The 16,365-nt window shown below is 38.3% G+C and overlaps 2 protein-coding genes across 3 annotated transcripts; both read right to left on the bottom strand.

Moving 5' to 3' along the window:
* Nucleotides 1-70: 70 nt before the first annotated feature.
* LOC110056879 (malate dehydrogenase, cytoplasmic-like) lies at nt 71-10,608 on the bottom strand. Its single transcript, XM_020763428.2, has 8 exons — nt 10,451-10,608; nt 6,823-6,921; nt 4,194-4,290; nt 2,893-3,068; nt 2,327-2,449; nt 1,547-1,726; nt 610-723; nt 71-476 (listed from the first exon to the last, which is right to left on the bottom strand). The coding sequence occupies exons 1-8, from the start codon at nt 10,451-10,453 to the stop codon at nt 270-272; spliced, it is 999 nt and encodes a 332-aa protein (XP_020619087.2). The 5' UTR covers nt 10,454-10,608; the 3' UTR covers nt 71-269.
* A 565-nt stretch (nt 10,609-11,173) lies between these two features.
* LOC110056878 (XK-related protein 6-like) lies at nt 11,174-16,365 on the bottom strand. Of its 2 annotated transcripts, none has more exons than XM_020763426.2 (4): nt 16,128-16,365; nt 13,718-14,222; nt 13,414-13,564; nt 11,174-13,268 (listed from the first exon to the last, which is right to left on the bottom strand). In XM_020763426.2, exons 1-4 carry the CDS (start codon nt 16,132-16,134, stop codon nt 12,567-12,569), a joined length of 1,365 nt encoding a protein of 454 aa, XP_020619085.2. In that variant the 5' UTR covers nt 16,135-16,365; the 3' UTR covers nt 11,174-12,566. The 2 variants fall into 2 exon arrangements, with proteins under 2 accessions (XP_020619085.2, XP_020619086.2); XM_020763427.2 differs by lacking the exon at nt 16,128-16,365 and adding an exon at nt 15,076-16,027.

Here is a 16,365-nt window from a genome sequence, read left to right as displayed (position 1 = left end):
GCTACATATTCATGATGACCTATATGGAGTACCTCCTGCATTTGCAGGTTATCAAATCAGTACCACGACGTTAATGTTATGACTTGCCTTGGCTTTAATTACATTTTACTGCAATAAAATAAATCAAAAAAAAGCTACCACACACACACAAACCCCTCATACAGACAAGCAGTGTTTCTTACACTATTGTAAAAAGTTCCACTCTGACCCACACTGCAGTACTACACATTGTGTGATCTGACTGACATTCAAAGCCTTGATGACGCTAGTCATTCAAGGAATGACTGGCAACTCTCCTTCTCCTGCAAAAGCTCTTTGGCTGTAGCATCCATTTTCTCACGCGAGAAGTCATCAATGGGCAGGCCCTGTACTATTTTCCATTCCTGGTCTGCAATAGTCACTGGGTACGAGTACACAATGCCTTCTGGGATACCATAGGAACCATCGGTACAGACACCCATGGACACATACGAACCCTGTAGACAAAGACAGATGAAATAAGTAATGCGATTACAATTAAGCAGTTTCTCATATATCAAACTATGTCGAAATAACCTCAGTACATTGTAAAGCACCATAAAATTATAAGGAGAACCTTTGATATCTTACCTCAGGAGTACCAAACCACCAGTCTCTCATGTGGTCACAAATAGCTTTAGCTGCAGACATGGCACTGGATAACTTACGAGCTGCAATGATGGCAGCACCACGCTTTTGAACAGTCTACAGCAAAAAAAAATGGAACACTTATCAGTAACATAAAACTAATGTAGGTTGAACTTGTTTCGATCTCTATGCGTGATAGTTGACGAGGGCGCGCATGCGATAGAAATCTCGAGCTCATAATCTAATATCGTTTCCAATCAGCGCGCGTATTTGCTTTTCGTCGTTTTTTTTAATTAAATTAGCGTTCTCTTCAGAGGAATTGTTTTGGAGTTATTTATATACACTTTTGCGATCTCAACGATGGACAACAACACGCATTTGGATAGCAATATACCAGCAAGTTGACTTTTGGAGAACGCTTACTGACATATCCAAGACAGTATTTTTCATGAACACGATCTTTATGCCTTTATGTCTTTATTCTATTTATTATTATGCAGCATTATAGATGTTAGCCGTATCGCTGCTGTTAAGCGAAACCTGCTTACTTCGCACTTTCCGTTCGGAAGCGCTCGTTTTAAATTCTCATCTGCTCGACGATGGACTGTTCATAAGAGAATTGAGAGTCGAAAAATCAAAACCCGACTAACTTCAGTCTAGCCAATCATAACAGACATAGACAATCCACTGAACCAATCTAAACTGCAAATAAATCATATCTAACTGGCGTGAACTGCTGGGAAACCTCAGTGTGTGAACCAGCCAGTCACAAAATTCTCATGCAGCATAGTAGTACAGAACCAAAGCGAATGCTAATTACTTTTGACATCCAAGTGAACACCACTGTATGTGAAAGAAAAAAACTAAATACATAGCCACTTAATACAAGAATAACCACTAATCTCGAGACTATGCTGCATGTTGCTGAACAGTGACGTACCCTAACAAAATCTCCATTTAACCAATTGTCATCTTTGACAGCCTGCCTGATAGGCACGGCTGACCCATCTGCAGAGGGAACGGTGCCATGGTTGACATCAGGGTACTGAGTGGAGGAGTGGTTTCCCCAAATGATGACATTCCTCACGTCTTGAACTCGAATGCCAAGTCTGCTAGCAATCTGCATTAACCAGCAAGGACAACTGTCAGAGAACAGCCCTTTAAAAGATATGTCTCTTGCAGAATTTGAATCAAATTCCACAGACTTGCAGCCTAAATTGCTTTTTCATTGCTTTGCAAGTCTCAGGTTTATAGAAAGATATCAGTCTTACGGTCTATCACACGCTCTGATTCACCATTTGAATTCCCCCTTGTGTTTTCTTGTTCACACAACAGCTTTTCAGCCTGAAGTACTGTAGGCCAGGCAATAAAAGCAACGGTTGCATTCATTAGTAGAAAGGATTGGAGAACTCCAGTGTGAAGAATGCAGCAAATAACACACCGTAGGTCTCATGGCATGAAGAAAAATTGCTGGATGCTGCCACATTTTCTCAGAACTGACCTCCTGATGAACAACTGCTCCTCCTAAATTACTGCCACATCATATGTACTCAAGGTGCAAAATAACAGCAATCAACAGATATAAATACAGGACTCCCATGAGAGTCAGTTTCAAACAAAAAGGACTTTGGAGAATTAAAAACCACAAGAAAAGATTAGATTTGTATATTTAAACATTTCTCTCCTCCTTGTCAATGTTATAAAAGAGATTATTGTTTACCTGTGCCTTGGCTCTGTTCATATCCAATCTAGTCAAACAAGAGAAGTTCTTAGCTGGTATGGAAGGTGCATTCATTTGTGCAACCATGCAGTTTGTGTTTGCTGGATTGCCAACGACCAACACCTGCAACATTCAAACAGTCAGCAAGCGCAATCTGTAATATTAAAGCTGTCTCTGCCAAAAATTATGTACTTTACTTGCTTCATGTCTGTGTAGCCCTACCTAATAACGGCTTGATTGCATATCAATTTTTAACAACCTTATTTACTGTATCTGGTGATTGTTAAGGTTGTAGCCAGTATGAGGCAAACCAAGGCACTTGCCTCAGTCATTTTTTTTTTCTCATTTCTGTAGTTTCTTTTTTGAAGGAGAAAAGCAAAAAAGCTGCCACATTCCTATAGGATGAGAATTTAACCGTGAATGTGCCTGAGCCATAATCTTTTTAGGGACATTGCCTCAGTCATAATTATTTTCTGGCTATGGCCCTAAATACCATCCTAAGTATGCCAAGAATCGTAAATTAAGGCAGTGATTTTATAATCCATATGTTTTGGCATGCATCATACCTTGACAGTTTTTTTTGCCGCTTCCTCCAAGGCCTTCCCCTGTGAAACAAAGATCTTGGCATTGGCCTTCAGAAGATCTTTTCTTTCCATTCCTTCCTTTCGTGGCATGGCACCAACCAATATGGCTACATCAATATTGGAAAATGCCACCTTTGGATCAGCAGTTGAGATTATCTCTAACAAATAAACACAGAGTAACTGTTACAGTATGTATTATCTTGACTACTGATCAACCACTGCCTCATAACCCCTGCTACCAGCTCAAAGTTTTCAATAATTTTCTATTATGTACAAAGTGCCATGCAATTCTTTTAATAATGTTAAAATATGCAAATAACAACATGTCACTATTACAGGGCATTTGACAGGATGGGGTAGTGCAGATCCGCATAATTTGCTAACATCCACATCCTCCATATAAAACAGAAAAAGTGTTTCATATTAGCCATAAAACAGCTGTTTAACATCCCCACAAGCAAAAATTGTGAAGTTGAAGTAGTTTTTCTCCTAAAACAGCGACAAAAATATGCCATTTCTTCATGACAAAATTTTAACCTACATGCGTTCCAACCAACTTTAGGCGAGAGCCTGGAAACTAGTTTTTCACTGTCCAATGTAATGCCTGGTTACTAAGTTACGGATGTTCCAAAACAGTAACAACGAATTCTTCACACAAAATTTTACGAAAAACCTGTGTTAAATGAAGAAATACCTGTCAACAAATACTAGAAACAGATCGAGCATATGTCCAAGTTGGCGAGCATGATGTTTAATAAGTTTATTCAATTAAAGAGCTTAGATTGTGGGTAAGACTTTAAAGTGCTTTTCGTTTCACTCTTACTCAGTACATTACAAACGGTTTATTATCAATTTTGATAATCACTGAAATTTGCACATAATCCAGTGTGTTTTCCACATAATTGACACAATTTTCCACATTTTCCCCCAGAAAATTTCTGCATAATTTGGTTTTTTTTTCCACACCCTGTCAGATGGCATGCTATTAATGGCAAATTCCAGAAAGTGACCCCCACAAAATAAACAATGCTTGATCCAACTATTGAGCCTGTAACCATGTACTATCTTAAAATCAGACAAAGAAACAAGACCATTATTGTGACATTACAAATAACAGGTCAGAGAACCTCCAACACCCATATGGAATACAACTGCCACTTTCACCATATGCTAGATAACATAATCCTGTGAACAATCAAATGAAATTGTTTCATTTGCACCAAGCCTGTTTTTTTTTTTTCCTATGTAGCTCTTGCCCATTAATTAAGTTACTGTACACGTACCTTGTAACAAAGGAAAGGCACAGTCCTGCAATTCCATCACGACACCTTCCAACACACTCATCATGGGCTGGATATCCAGCAACAGCAGGGTCAATGGCTGCCATCAGAAAGATTTTATTAAATAAATCCAACAACAATTTTATGACATTAACGGTGAGTAGTGCTAGTGGTGAACTCACATAAGATGTAGCTGATTCTCGTTGCATTTGCTGGTAACTGCAAAAATGTGGTGAATTGTGCTCTCAGACAATTACATGTATATCTGAGCGAATTCACAAAAACATGCCCACTAGGTTTTCTTTGCCCAAATCCAGGCTAAGCCAGCGACATTAAACCCAGGGGGGCTCCATTAAGGCCAGGCTGGGCACATGGCCCAATGACTGGCCTATCTGCTGGTGGCTTGCTAGCGGCCAGCTGTCAAAAGCAGGGGGGAGGGGAGGGTGTCTTGTACTGACACCCCAAACTAGCTAGACCTTGAGTTTTCAGTGTTAAATAAGCTTGATATTGACTGTGTTTCTGGGTATTTTACTCAGTTGGTTGACCTTGTTTGAGGCTGCTGTGTCGACATGGCACCCTGCTAGAGTGGTCCATGCCATGTGCATGCGTGAGGGGCCAATCCCCTAGCCAGGGGGGTGGTCAGAGGACTTCTGGCCGCTGGGACTGTCTTTGAGTCAATGCGGGCGTGTTTTTGCGAATTCGGTTAGATATATAACAAGGCTTAACCTAAGCAACATTTTTTGAATTTTAAATACAGACATACAGTTTTTTTTTATTGTCAGTAAAACAACATCCATTTGTTAGTAATACCTAACAATGATATTATTAGTACAATCATCATCATCATAATTTAAAACACAAAATAATAATGTCGAGCCTCTCCCGAAATGCTGGCAGGATCTAAAATGATAACACATAAGTAACATAAGGGAATGGCTTTGTATGCCTTACACCCGGCCAGCTTTTAGTTGAAGCAACACAAAGAAAAAACTTTGACGTTTAAGGCAAATCATATATTGTACTGTTACCATTCAATTCGAGGATGCTTGTAACTTAGGCTTGTAATTAAGGCTAGAGAAGAACATAGATGTCAGTAAAGTTCAATACAGTATAAATCAATATGTGATCAAAAGCTCAAATTGCAACATTTCAGTAAGCATCTGACATGGTCTTATGTTTATCTTTGGACTCTACAATGGTCTACCAGTGGAGTTGAAAATCACAGGGAAATGAAGAGAAAGAAAAATTAGTTCAAAATGCCAGAAAGTTTGTAATGACTAAGTTTGAATCAGCAAATAGTAAATGATTGAAGAAATAGCAAGTTCAGATCCAAGTAGTATGTAACATAATTAAGTAACTTACTAAGTAGTGTAGTAGTGTGTGTTAGTGTAATATACAATGTAGGTGTGGAGTCAAGTAGTATGTAATGTAAGTAAGTTATTTTATAGTATGTGTGTAAAGGTTTCTGTTTTTAAATGTAATGAAATGAATGTAATGTAAGTAGAGTAAAATCTGATCACCCAGATGACTACGTAGCTTTACATGATTACTTTATTGTACATTGATATTTGTTTGAGCTACATAATATTTTGGATCCATACTCAAGGATCTCTCAAATGGTGTTAAAGATATCATGTAAAGCTACATTAAGTCGTCTGGGTGATCAGGATACACAAATTCATGAAATGTAACTGTAATCTCACTTATTAATAATGTACTGAATTAGTCTTAGTTGACAGCAAGTTGAAGCCCACTAAATCAAACTTGGTTGATGGTCATGATCAATTTTGTGACTTAGACCTATTTTTCCTTGGATCTGAGCCTTTTTTAATTATTTTATTTTAATTACATTACAATCATTTCATTACATTTAAAAACAGAAACCTTTACACACACACTATAAAATAACTTACTTACATTACATACTACTTGACTCCACACCTACATTGTATATTACACTAACACACACTACTACACTACTTAGTAAGTTACTTAATTATGTTACATACTACTTGGATCTGAACTTGCTATTTCTTTAATCATTTACCATTTGCTGATTCAAACTTAGTCATTGCAAACTTTCTGGCATTTTGAACTAATTTTTCTTTCTCTTCGTTTCCCTGTGATTTTCAACTCTAGTGGTAGACCATTGTATAGTCCAAAGATAAACATAAGACCATGTCAGATGCTTACTGAAACATTGCAATTTGAGCTTTTGATCACACATTGATTTATACTGTATTGAACTTTACTGACATCTGTGTTCGTCTCTACCCGAAATTACAAGCCTAAATTACAAGCATCCTTGAATTGAATTGTAACAGTACAATATACATTATGATTTGCCTTAGTGTCTGGGTTGGTTGTCATGTACATACAAAACTTCCAAACAAAGCAACACAAATCAGTGTGGAGCTACATGTCACTGATCAGTGAAACATTCTCTTGAATGGGGGAGAATTCTTGTATATAATTATTGCATTTACTTCTAATCACTGGTTTTTGGGTTGAAAAATCAGACCCATCCACTCTGTTTAGAAACAAATTACTTTTGCTTCTCTTTGTTAATGGCCAGTAATTTGAACAAAAAACACGACATAAAAAAAGTTGTGTAAATATGATATGCTTGTACCTGATTGGTTCCAAACACATCTCCTTTGCAAATAGAATACAGAAGTGAGTATGCAATCTGCCCAGCAGCACCAGTGATACAAATACGCAATGGTTCTCCCTACAAAATACAGCAACAAAATGATCAGGGAGCAAATTGACCAAAGAGTAATAGATCCTCTTCAAGTCTATTAAACAATTAGACTATGAGCCCGAGATTTCTATCATATGATAGTTGAGGAGGGCATAGTATAAATCTTCTAGTCACTCAAAACTTTACCTAAATCCTCTTAACAGGCACTTCAAAAATGCCAAGAAGTGGCCATCATTTTGTCAACAAAATTGTTAACTGATTTTTGTTCATCTAACTCTAATTTCTATGTTGAGTACAATAAAGTTGTTGTTGTTGTTAACAAGGACACACTGCTATGCTACTCATCATCTATCACAGAATAGATAGTGAGTAGCGTAGACAATCAGAGAACGGTATTCTTGTTAGAACGCCAGTAGATTTGTACTAATATTGATTGGATTTCACCAAGCCATCATGCTGCCCACAAAGAAGGCAGTATGGACAAAAGTTTCCCACAGGCTGGACAAGCCCTCAGACCTTTAAATAATGAATTGCAGAGATGCCAACCTAAAAAAACCCAAAAACTGGGAGATCGATAATTTTAACTTCCTGACCCAAAAAAAAACATTGTCTAAAGTAAAGCTATGCTGATACAACCACAAAAAAGCATCAAATGTTCCAACTTTTTCCTGGAAGAAGCCTAAAATCAACCAAAATAAAAAAAACTTACTTTACATGCTCCCCTTTGTTTCACAGAAATTTAGTGACATGCACAGGAGACCAGGAAATCTGGTCAGTATCCAGGAGACTCCTGGATAATCTGGAGAGTTGACATACAAGTATGGAAGGGTAGAGTATTAGCATAACGTAAACTTACTTAATGACCCTCGTTTAGGGGATTCATTAACATTTTCAGCAGGAGGGCTGGTTTTCACAGGTTGGCAAAACTATCTGATCTGAAATTCTTTACGCGAAAAACATTCTTCTAGGTGGTCAAACATAGCTGGGCAAACTTGTCCTCACCGCCAGTTAATTTGCCCAGTACCCGGCCCCTTAATTATTGAGACCCCTGCTCATTACTTTCGGAATTCACAGCCTTTGAGGCTTGTTTCTTTCAGGGGGTCATTACTTTAGGGGAGCAAAAAAAGTTATATAAGGTTGGTACGACTGGGCTCTTCTTCCAGTTTAAATCTATATTGGTGGCACATGGTTGGGCTCTTCATGTCTACACCATGTTGTCAGTGGTCAGCAGGAAAGCTAGTTAGATACCACCATAAACTGTTTGTACTTCATGACACACTGCGGTTAGTTTGCTGTAACAATATCTCACTGCACTGGCCAAGTTTTCAATTTAACTTTAAACAAATGTTCCTTTTAATACACTCATGTTGAAAATGATACTATTTTGAATCAAAGTCTCCTATATTTCATTCCTGTTACTTGATGAAAATTCTACAGGTTTTATTTTAACATCAACACAACATTAACTGAAATGTATGTACGAATTAAAGGACATCTCATCCTAGAAATTCTTTCGACACACTGTAAAAAAAACTCTTAAAACTGTTTCAAGAGTTTTTAGTGTGTTGAAAGATATCTAGAACAAGCGGTCTTTTAATTTATACATGTATACATTTTTCAAATTCTTTTCTAGCCTCAGCAATGGACATTGCTTGAACGAACTGTTACAGTAACTGATGAAGCACAAATTGACATTTCACAACACTTTATAGCATAAGAAAAATCTTCCCTTGTTAAAGAGTGACTTGAATTAAATTACCATACAAAACTTTGACCTGACTATTGACTAGAAAAGTAAATATACTATTGAACCTTGGTCTCACTATTTTCGGGGGCAAGGGGCAGGGATGATCAGGGATGGGCTTGGTTCTTTTGGAGAGGCTACTTTCGGCATTTATTAGAGGCCACATTTTTTTATATCACTTTCAGGGGCTCACTACTTTCAGGGAGTCATTACTTTTGGAAGTTTAGGGTGCTTTCAAAAACAGCCTTGAGAAAATATGCACACTGATTGGTTAAAATTTGTGTTTCTATTCAACAATTAGATTATGAGCTTGAGATTTCTATCGCATGATGGTTGATGAGGGCGCAGCCCGAGTCAGCTATCCCAAATAGAAACTGAGAGCAAATAATCTAATAATTGTTTTAGTATAAATCTACCAGTTTTTCAAAACTTTATCTAAATGCTCTTCAAAACCCCAAAGAAGCGACCGTCATTTTGTTAAAAGCCGCACACTGTTATGCTATTCACTATCTATCACAGATTATAGTTCACCACTAAATTTTCTCCGATTTTTATTGGTTTAAACTGATCATGTGACGCAATAGTGTTCGTCCACGGAGAGACACTATCAGCCCATAGTGCCCGTCCAAGGAAAATACCCGGATGGATAGTACTCGTCCGTGAAAATATTTATGTCAACAAGCGGGCTTATAGAGAATAAACAATTGAATTTATAATGAGAAGGTTTTTTTTGTTTTCTTTCTCAAATTTTACGTTTGGCTTTAACGGCTTTCATCTAAAAAAGTTGAAAATAATTCAATATGATTTTTGAACTGGCACACGGAAAAAAATTTAGTGCTGAACAATAAAGACAATAGAGTGTTTATGTCTCGGAGCTATCGGTCTGATAGTTGCCCCTTGGAAATTTGATGTTCTTAAAACTAGCATATTTGCCCTTGAAGCTTCGCTTCTCGGGCAAATATTTGTTTTAAGAACATCAAATTTCCACGGGGCAACTATCAGCCGATAGTTCCTCGACAGAAACACTCTATTGTTTAAATAGATAGTGAGCAGTGTAGCCAATCAGAGAACGACAGTCGTGATAGATCGCTGGTAGATTTATACTAAAACTTGATAGAAATTTCTATTTCTTAATTAACGCAGGGTTTCAGGTTTCAATGCACTTCCACTGCTCTTATTTCTACATAGATGCAGATATAAATAGCCATAAATTTAAGCCAATGAAAAATTCCTGTACGTATGGAGTGGACGAGATCTCATCTGACCTCCTGATGTCAGGGAAGTTGAGGAAATGCACGAACTGGTTCCAAAATCCTGACTGTACATAACTGTCCATTCCTGTGCCCAGCCTCAATACTAGACGAATCTTAAATCATATCCTTTCAATCGTTACTACATAAAGCATACACACGTAAACTGGCGGGCTGAACTTAAGTAAAGTTGTGTAAGTTATGCAGGTAAGTTAAAGCTCATATTGGGCGTGTTTTTTAAAGTGACTGGCCAAGCCAGTTTGATATGATGTGCCTGATCATAAATTTTACCCGTGACAGAAACCAAAACGGAATGAATACAGAAGTGTCTCGTTGAGAAGACTTTTCCTCTGTGCCTTGATATTACTTGAACAATTTTTTCGAACAGGAATAATGATTAAGCCAAGTGATATTTGCCCAGAATTCCCGAATTGAACGCGACAGACTGCAGATTGCCAAAATATGCCAAGTCACGTTTACGTCCTGCACAAACTAAAACTCCTTTCAGCTGAATTTTCAGGTACAATTTTTGGGAAACAAACTTCAGTGACTAACTACTCACCATTTTGCTGGAGTTGAAGTCCGAGAGAAATGCAAAGCAACTTGGAACAAAACGTGCCACGCTACACGAAAACTGCACTAGCCGAGTGAAACGATATGTGGGAACTGGAGACGAACTTGTGGAGTCCTGGGTATTGTGGCGTGACTTGTCACGGTCGAGTCACATGAAAGTCACGCACAACAGAAAGCATGGTTTCTCACTTCCCGGACTTCCCACAGGTGATTGTTTGACCGCTCAAATTTACTAATGCACTGCATGTGGTTTGGACCCTTATACTCTTAAGCCTGGCTGTCAGAGCGGTGCGCGTTGAACCCGCTCGAGCGTGTGTGTGCGCGGTATCACGGCTTCGCCCGGTGCTCACAGATCACGCAAGAAGCTGCATGTATTCTTTAGAAAGGTAAACAGTTTCAAGTTTCGAATACAGATGCTTTTGATGAAAACTCAGAAATGGTTGTGGCGTAAATGTTACAATAATTTATCCCAAATTTAGTCAAGATGGCCTCGAAGAGTGGCGCAATCAAGGAAAGCAACTTTATAAAAGAAGGTAGGAAGAAGGCCATTCTTCAAGCACCAGACCTCTCTCTCTTTTCAAGACATTCCACCCTTCCCCCGATGTTAGACATACCCATATTCGTTTTAATGCAAAACACACACCCTGCACAAAGTGTGGCATGAGCCAGAATAGATACTTCTTCGCACACGGAATTAAGGTCACAAATACACTTTTTCTTTTTTATAACAATATATTTTATAAGAATATCGAGGCTCAAATTTGCGAAATTTTAAGAATATTTTAAGAATAAATCCGAGGCTGAAATTTTGAAAAGAATATAATTTTGTGTGTTAAAAATTTGTAAATACAAAACAATTATACGTTTTTAACTAAACCGTATAAAATTCTTCATTTCTCTAAACGGCAAAAGTAGCCAAAACGCAACAAAAACAGCATTAGCCGTATTTTCGATGCTAATAATACATGTGCAAGAAGTTATGTATGTGATATCAGGCTTTCATGCTTGCAGGCTGGCTCCAACATTACCTTAACACCATCCAAACACCAAATACATTCGAAAACAGAAATGTCATACGCTATAATCTAAGAATATTAACAAGAATAATTGCAGCCTAAAATCCGCAGAAAAATAAGAAGCCGGAAAAACAATATTCTTATAAAAAAGAGTGTACAACCAATAAGTCGGTTTTGATAATAATGTTACTGGCACCAGTACAAAATATAAAGCGTTTACTGCTTAGTTTTTGTTTCGATTGAGAGGATATATCAAACACTCGAGACAGTGTTTCGTCTGCAATCTAAACACCTCGAATTTCGTCAAAAAATACTCCGCTGCGCGTCGTATTTTCAACTCTCTTCTCGGTGTTTGGATATCCTGATGAAACAGTGTATCTCTTGTTTAATATATTACGTCAGCACGTTCACTAGGTTTCGATTAAATACCAAATTAACCTGTATTAAAAATGGGGACACGCCCATAACACGATCAACAGACACTGTAACTCAATGTCAAATATCAACATTTATATAAAATCTGTCTCTTTATCCAAGAAATCACATAGCAAACATTTCTTGTATCTGCTTTAAAGTGTTTTTAACTCATTTTTACCTTAAATGATTTGTCTTGAACATGTGCATCTCAGACGTTTCTCAAATAAACTCTGCTATCTTCAGTTTATCTTTTATTCTGCTTTTTACTCTATTTACAGGTCGGGTTACCTTAACAAAAAATGGTCAAACTAGCTATTTGCTTTTAAGAAATTTGCTGCATAAAGTCAATTTTTTATCATCTATGATCAGAGCTCATTTGAAATTACGTCTTACCAAGAGAAGATGAGGGGTCATAGAGTGAATCCCCCATACAGTCCTCCTTTTCATGTTTTCCCTCCCAAGTTATTTTTAGGTCACTACCGGTTTTGGAATTCCCAGGAGGATCAAGAAATAACCAATCCTGTGACGAGGCGCGCGACTCGCCTGTGCGGCTTTACACGCACTTTCATCCTCCACAAAAAAAAATATCCGCGAAGAACTGGGTGTCATATCTAAAATAACTTGATGGAGAATACCTTGAGAATACTGTCTATATGAAGTGTTGTTTCAACTCTAAACACCACTTTCAAACTGCATTAATGAAATGTTCTGTGCATCCGCTACGTCAGCTATTTCCTTGTTCTTACGAACTTTTAATGACGGATGAAAAACACCGTAATAAAGCAACAACGATACAAGACCAAGCAGAAACGCGCCACACCCAGTTATTAGCATGATCACCTTGAACACTTTATCAAAATCACTGAGGAAATACCACAACAGAACCATAATGGAGTTCTCAATGCAAGTCACCAGGTAATATGGAATTCCCCAATTTCGTGTACGCTGGCCCTCCAAAGGGAAAAAACAAAACACGTTGATGCAAATAAAGGCACATCTAAGCAATATATCTCTTAATGATCCTTCTTCGAAGTAATTATCTGGCTGTCCGCGCAACAGAAAGTATGAAAACAACAAATGGATACCAACGACTACAAAAACAAAGTGCTGGAAATTAGAAGCAAACAGAACTAAAGCCAGTATCCTGGAAACAAGCATAAATAAGCGCCAAGAGAAATGGAAGACAGAGGCCAAGCTAAAAAGCTCCAACAGCTGGCTTTGTTCATTTCCGAGGCGAAGGAATCTACAAAAACTTAATAAGCTGAAAGCGAACAGAGCCAAAGACTTAATGATGTTTATTGCCACAAACAAGTCGGCGAATGACGTCCAATCCATGGTACCTTTCTGAAAAAGAATGTACAGCTGAAGAGCGACCTAGAACAAAAGAAAACAAAAAAACAACAACATATTTAAAAAACGCTAAGTTAGGAACTGTAGTAACTAAAAGGAAAGTAATTTCCCTTCACGTTGCTCTAGGTCTGTTTATAGACGATAACCACTGACCACTGTTGGTGCGTACCTGGGGCGCCTCTTCAGTAAACGCTTCCACGACACCCAATGTACTCGAGTCTTGCAGCTGAGAGATATACAGGCGATACAGCTCCGTATTACGTGGATCACGGCTTTGGATTTTTCGTATAAAACGCACGGTCCTAAAGATCTGGAAGCACCTACAAGATTAATATTATGCCGAGTAAATCTCGTGTCAGTCGACATCGCGCGTCACCATAATATTTAGATTTCAATCAATGTCCTTTATTAGGGTCATGATCAGAGCGCCCCTTTAATTTCATTATTTGATTAAAACGCATTTTGTACCTTACCTTATAAGACGACCACAAAAAATAAAATGGAACGCATAGAACCATGGTTTAACTTCTAAGTCGTTCCTGCTGAGCTTCTCTGTTTTTCCTTGGTCTTTTTGATCGTCAAGGAAAAATATGGCTGACAGGACATCAGTTATAACCAATGAAAACACAATCACAGTCAGTGTGTAGGCAGCCCATTTATAATCTCCTCTGCTGTAATGTGTTGCTGCTATCTCAAAATCCATACCAACATCGGCAACAAATAACAGAGCCGTGACAAATGGGAAAAGCAGAGAAAATCGACTGCACTTTGCTCTCTCATTCCAGAATCTAGCGACCTCATCTCCTTCTGTAATGTCTGGTCGATCATCAGCGATGTTTTTGATAAGACGCCGACATGGCCGACAGCAACTGGTGATTACATTGCAAAGGTTACACTTTTCATCTTCATGTTCACTTTCACTTTCATTTATTTTACCATCCTGATGATCAGGGACGTCTGCGACAGCCATTGTGTTAGCTGTGTATAGAACATGTATACAAATATGAGCCAGGAACACTGAACGTTATCGTTTCGAACAATGAACGTTATCGTCTCGCATGGACGATTTTGAGTGAATGAAAAGCGCACTATATTTAACAATTTATTCAGTGTTTATTCACCGAAGCGGAGGTGAATAAGTAACAATTAGACCCGTGGCCCTTGAGGGCGAAGGGTCTAATTGTTTTAGTATCATCCAACTAGTCGGACAGAAAAGGTAATAATAAAGTTAGCAAATGCAAGTTGAAGAAATATTTATTTGGGAATAAAACGAAAGAAAGCGTCACGCTCGATGGCGCCAATTTCGCTTCTCGATGACTATTACCAATAGTCCCCTAGTAGCGTAGCCAATCAAAATGCAGGATTTGCATTAGTCCACTAGTTGGGTGATACTAATGATGGATATTTACCGAGCCGCCAAGCGCCGATGTAAATATCCACCACTTTCACCGACACTGAGGTAAATAATTGTTTTATTATATACCACACAAGCTGCATAATCAGCCGATTGAAAATATGCTTTATTTCTAACAATAGAGCAACAAATGTACATCAGAAAATAATGAAAATCTCGCCGCGAGATGCTCTTTCGCGCACACAAAGTCACATGATAAGTCAGGTGATCAAAAGAAGTAAAACGAAGTGAAACGAGAGATTTCCAACGTTCGTGGATCTAATGATCGTCTACATTTTACAAGTGGTGTTGAAACCATGCTGCAAAACAGTAAATGTTTCATTGTTTATACTATATAGTGCTCGACAGTTCATGTAAACAAGGCATTGTACCTTTTTAGGCTTTCAAATTTGAGTTTGGATATATTTGACAACTTACCATTAATCAGGGTTTAACCAAATTTTTGCCATCTAATTTTGTATTTTTCCGAACAGCTGCCTCGTTTATGGACAAAATTTGTTCCTGGTTAGCCGAAGCGAAACGGGATGCCATTTTGTTTTTCTCCGTTTGCTCAGTTACTCTTGCCTCCGAGCTAGCCAATCAGAATGCGCGGAAAGCACTATTCACTTTTGTGGTATACATGGTGTATACTAAAAGTTATTAGTAGGATTCTACAAGTATACTACTTATGTAAATTCTAGAATTCGATTGGCTGTGCTATCGTACACTATCAGTCAATCATGTGCAATGCCTGCAGTGCCTGGAGGTCGTCCACACAATGGCGACGTTTTCTCGTTTCTCCGATGTTTCGGAGGCAAATTTCAATTTCCAGAAAGACTTTCATACATAATATTTCTTTAGATATTAAGGGAGTCGCCAAGAAAAAGTAAAGGCCTATAAATTTAACTGACAAGCACTCGACTTGCAGGCACACAAGTTACGTTACTTTGGCGGTCTGCGGCGGACGTATATTGTGTGACGCAAGGAGAACTGTAGAGCTTGTAGCTGCTTGTATTTGTTCAAATTGAAGTCAAGACATTTGATCTCTTCTGGGATCTGTGACACGACAGGAAAGCTTCACATCGGAAGTCCTTTTACTTACTTGCTTTAATAGCGGCATATAACGGTTTGAATTCCAGTTATTAAGCAGCAAACAGTGCGTGACATTGGAACTGTGTGCAGCAATAAAGGAATTGATTTTGGAAATCTTAGAAACACTACCAACACTGGTGTGCAGCGGTAGCCTTACTTCACAATTTGAAATGACGTCGATCGAAGTTGCGTCGTCTGCGATGTGATTGTCTGAATATGTGTTTTTCCGAACTGCTGTCTGCGTTAGCCTGCGTCACAGACGGAAATTTCCCCGTAAAAAACCGTAACTAGCGTCTCCGAGGCAGTCGCCATGTTTGAATTTAAAAATTTCGAAAGTCTGCGGGCATACAGTCTACGAATCAAAACAAATGTGGTTGTTCTTATCATCGGTTACATACCTTGCATTTATGTGACCTTCGATGCTTCACTGAGGCCTCGCGACGATTTCATTTCCATTTGCGAGGCAAGATTGAAATGCAAACGAGTCACGAAATATGTGAATAATAAGAGATATAAGACCGGAAGTGGGTTGTTCCGGTCTTGCTGTGAATTTGCGGAAGTCAACGCCTTGTCCTTCTTTTCAGTTTCGCGTCAAAACGGGAAGTCATAATTTAGTTAAGAAATCTTTTCGGTTTC

The sequence above is a fragment of the Orbicella faveolata genome, unplaced genomic scaffold (assembly GCF_042242905.1).
Source record: "Orbicella faveolata isolate gen_17 unplaced genomic scaffold, um_ofav_v1 contig_24, whole genome shotgun sequence".
Lineage (NCBI taxonomy): Eukaryota > Metazoa > Cnidaria > Anthozoa > Scleractinia > Merulinidae > Orbicella > Orbicella faveolata.
Note: the sequence above shows the minus strand (reverse complement) of the source record. Positions and strands in the feature narration are given on the sequence as shown.

What these genes read in the sequence shown, in the direction of transcription:
- LOC110056878 (XM_020763426.2), bottom strand. An exon ending in TTTTGTGGTCGTCTTATAAG is followed by an intron (nt 13,565 to 13,717) that starts GTAAGGTACAAA and finishes TTAATCTTGTAG; the next exon opens with GTGCTTCCAGATCTTTAGGA. An exon ending in TTACTGAAGAGGCGCCCCAG is followed by an intron (nt 13,269 to 13,413) that starts GTACGCACCAAC and finishes CTTTTGTTCTAG; the next exon opens with GTCGCTCTTCAGCTGTACAT.
- LOC110056879 (XM_020763428.2), bottom strand. An exon ending in TGCCTTTCCTTTGTTACAAG is followed by an intron (nt 3,069 to 4,193) that starts GTACGTGTACAG and finishes TTTATTTGTTAG; the next exon opens with AGATAATCTCAACTGCTGAT. An exon ending in TGAACAGAGCCAAGGCACAG is followed by an intron (nt 1,727 to 2,326) that starts GTAAACAATAAT and finishes TGGTTAATGCAG; the next exon opens with ATTGCTAGCAGACTTGGCAT.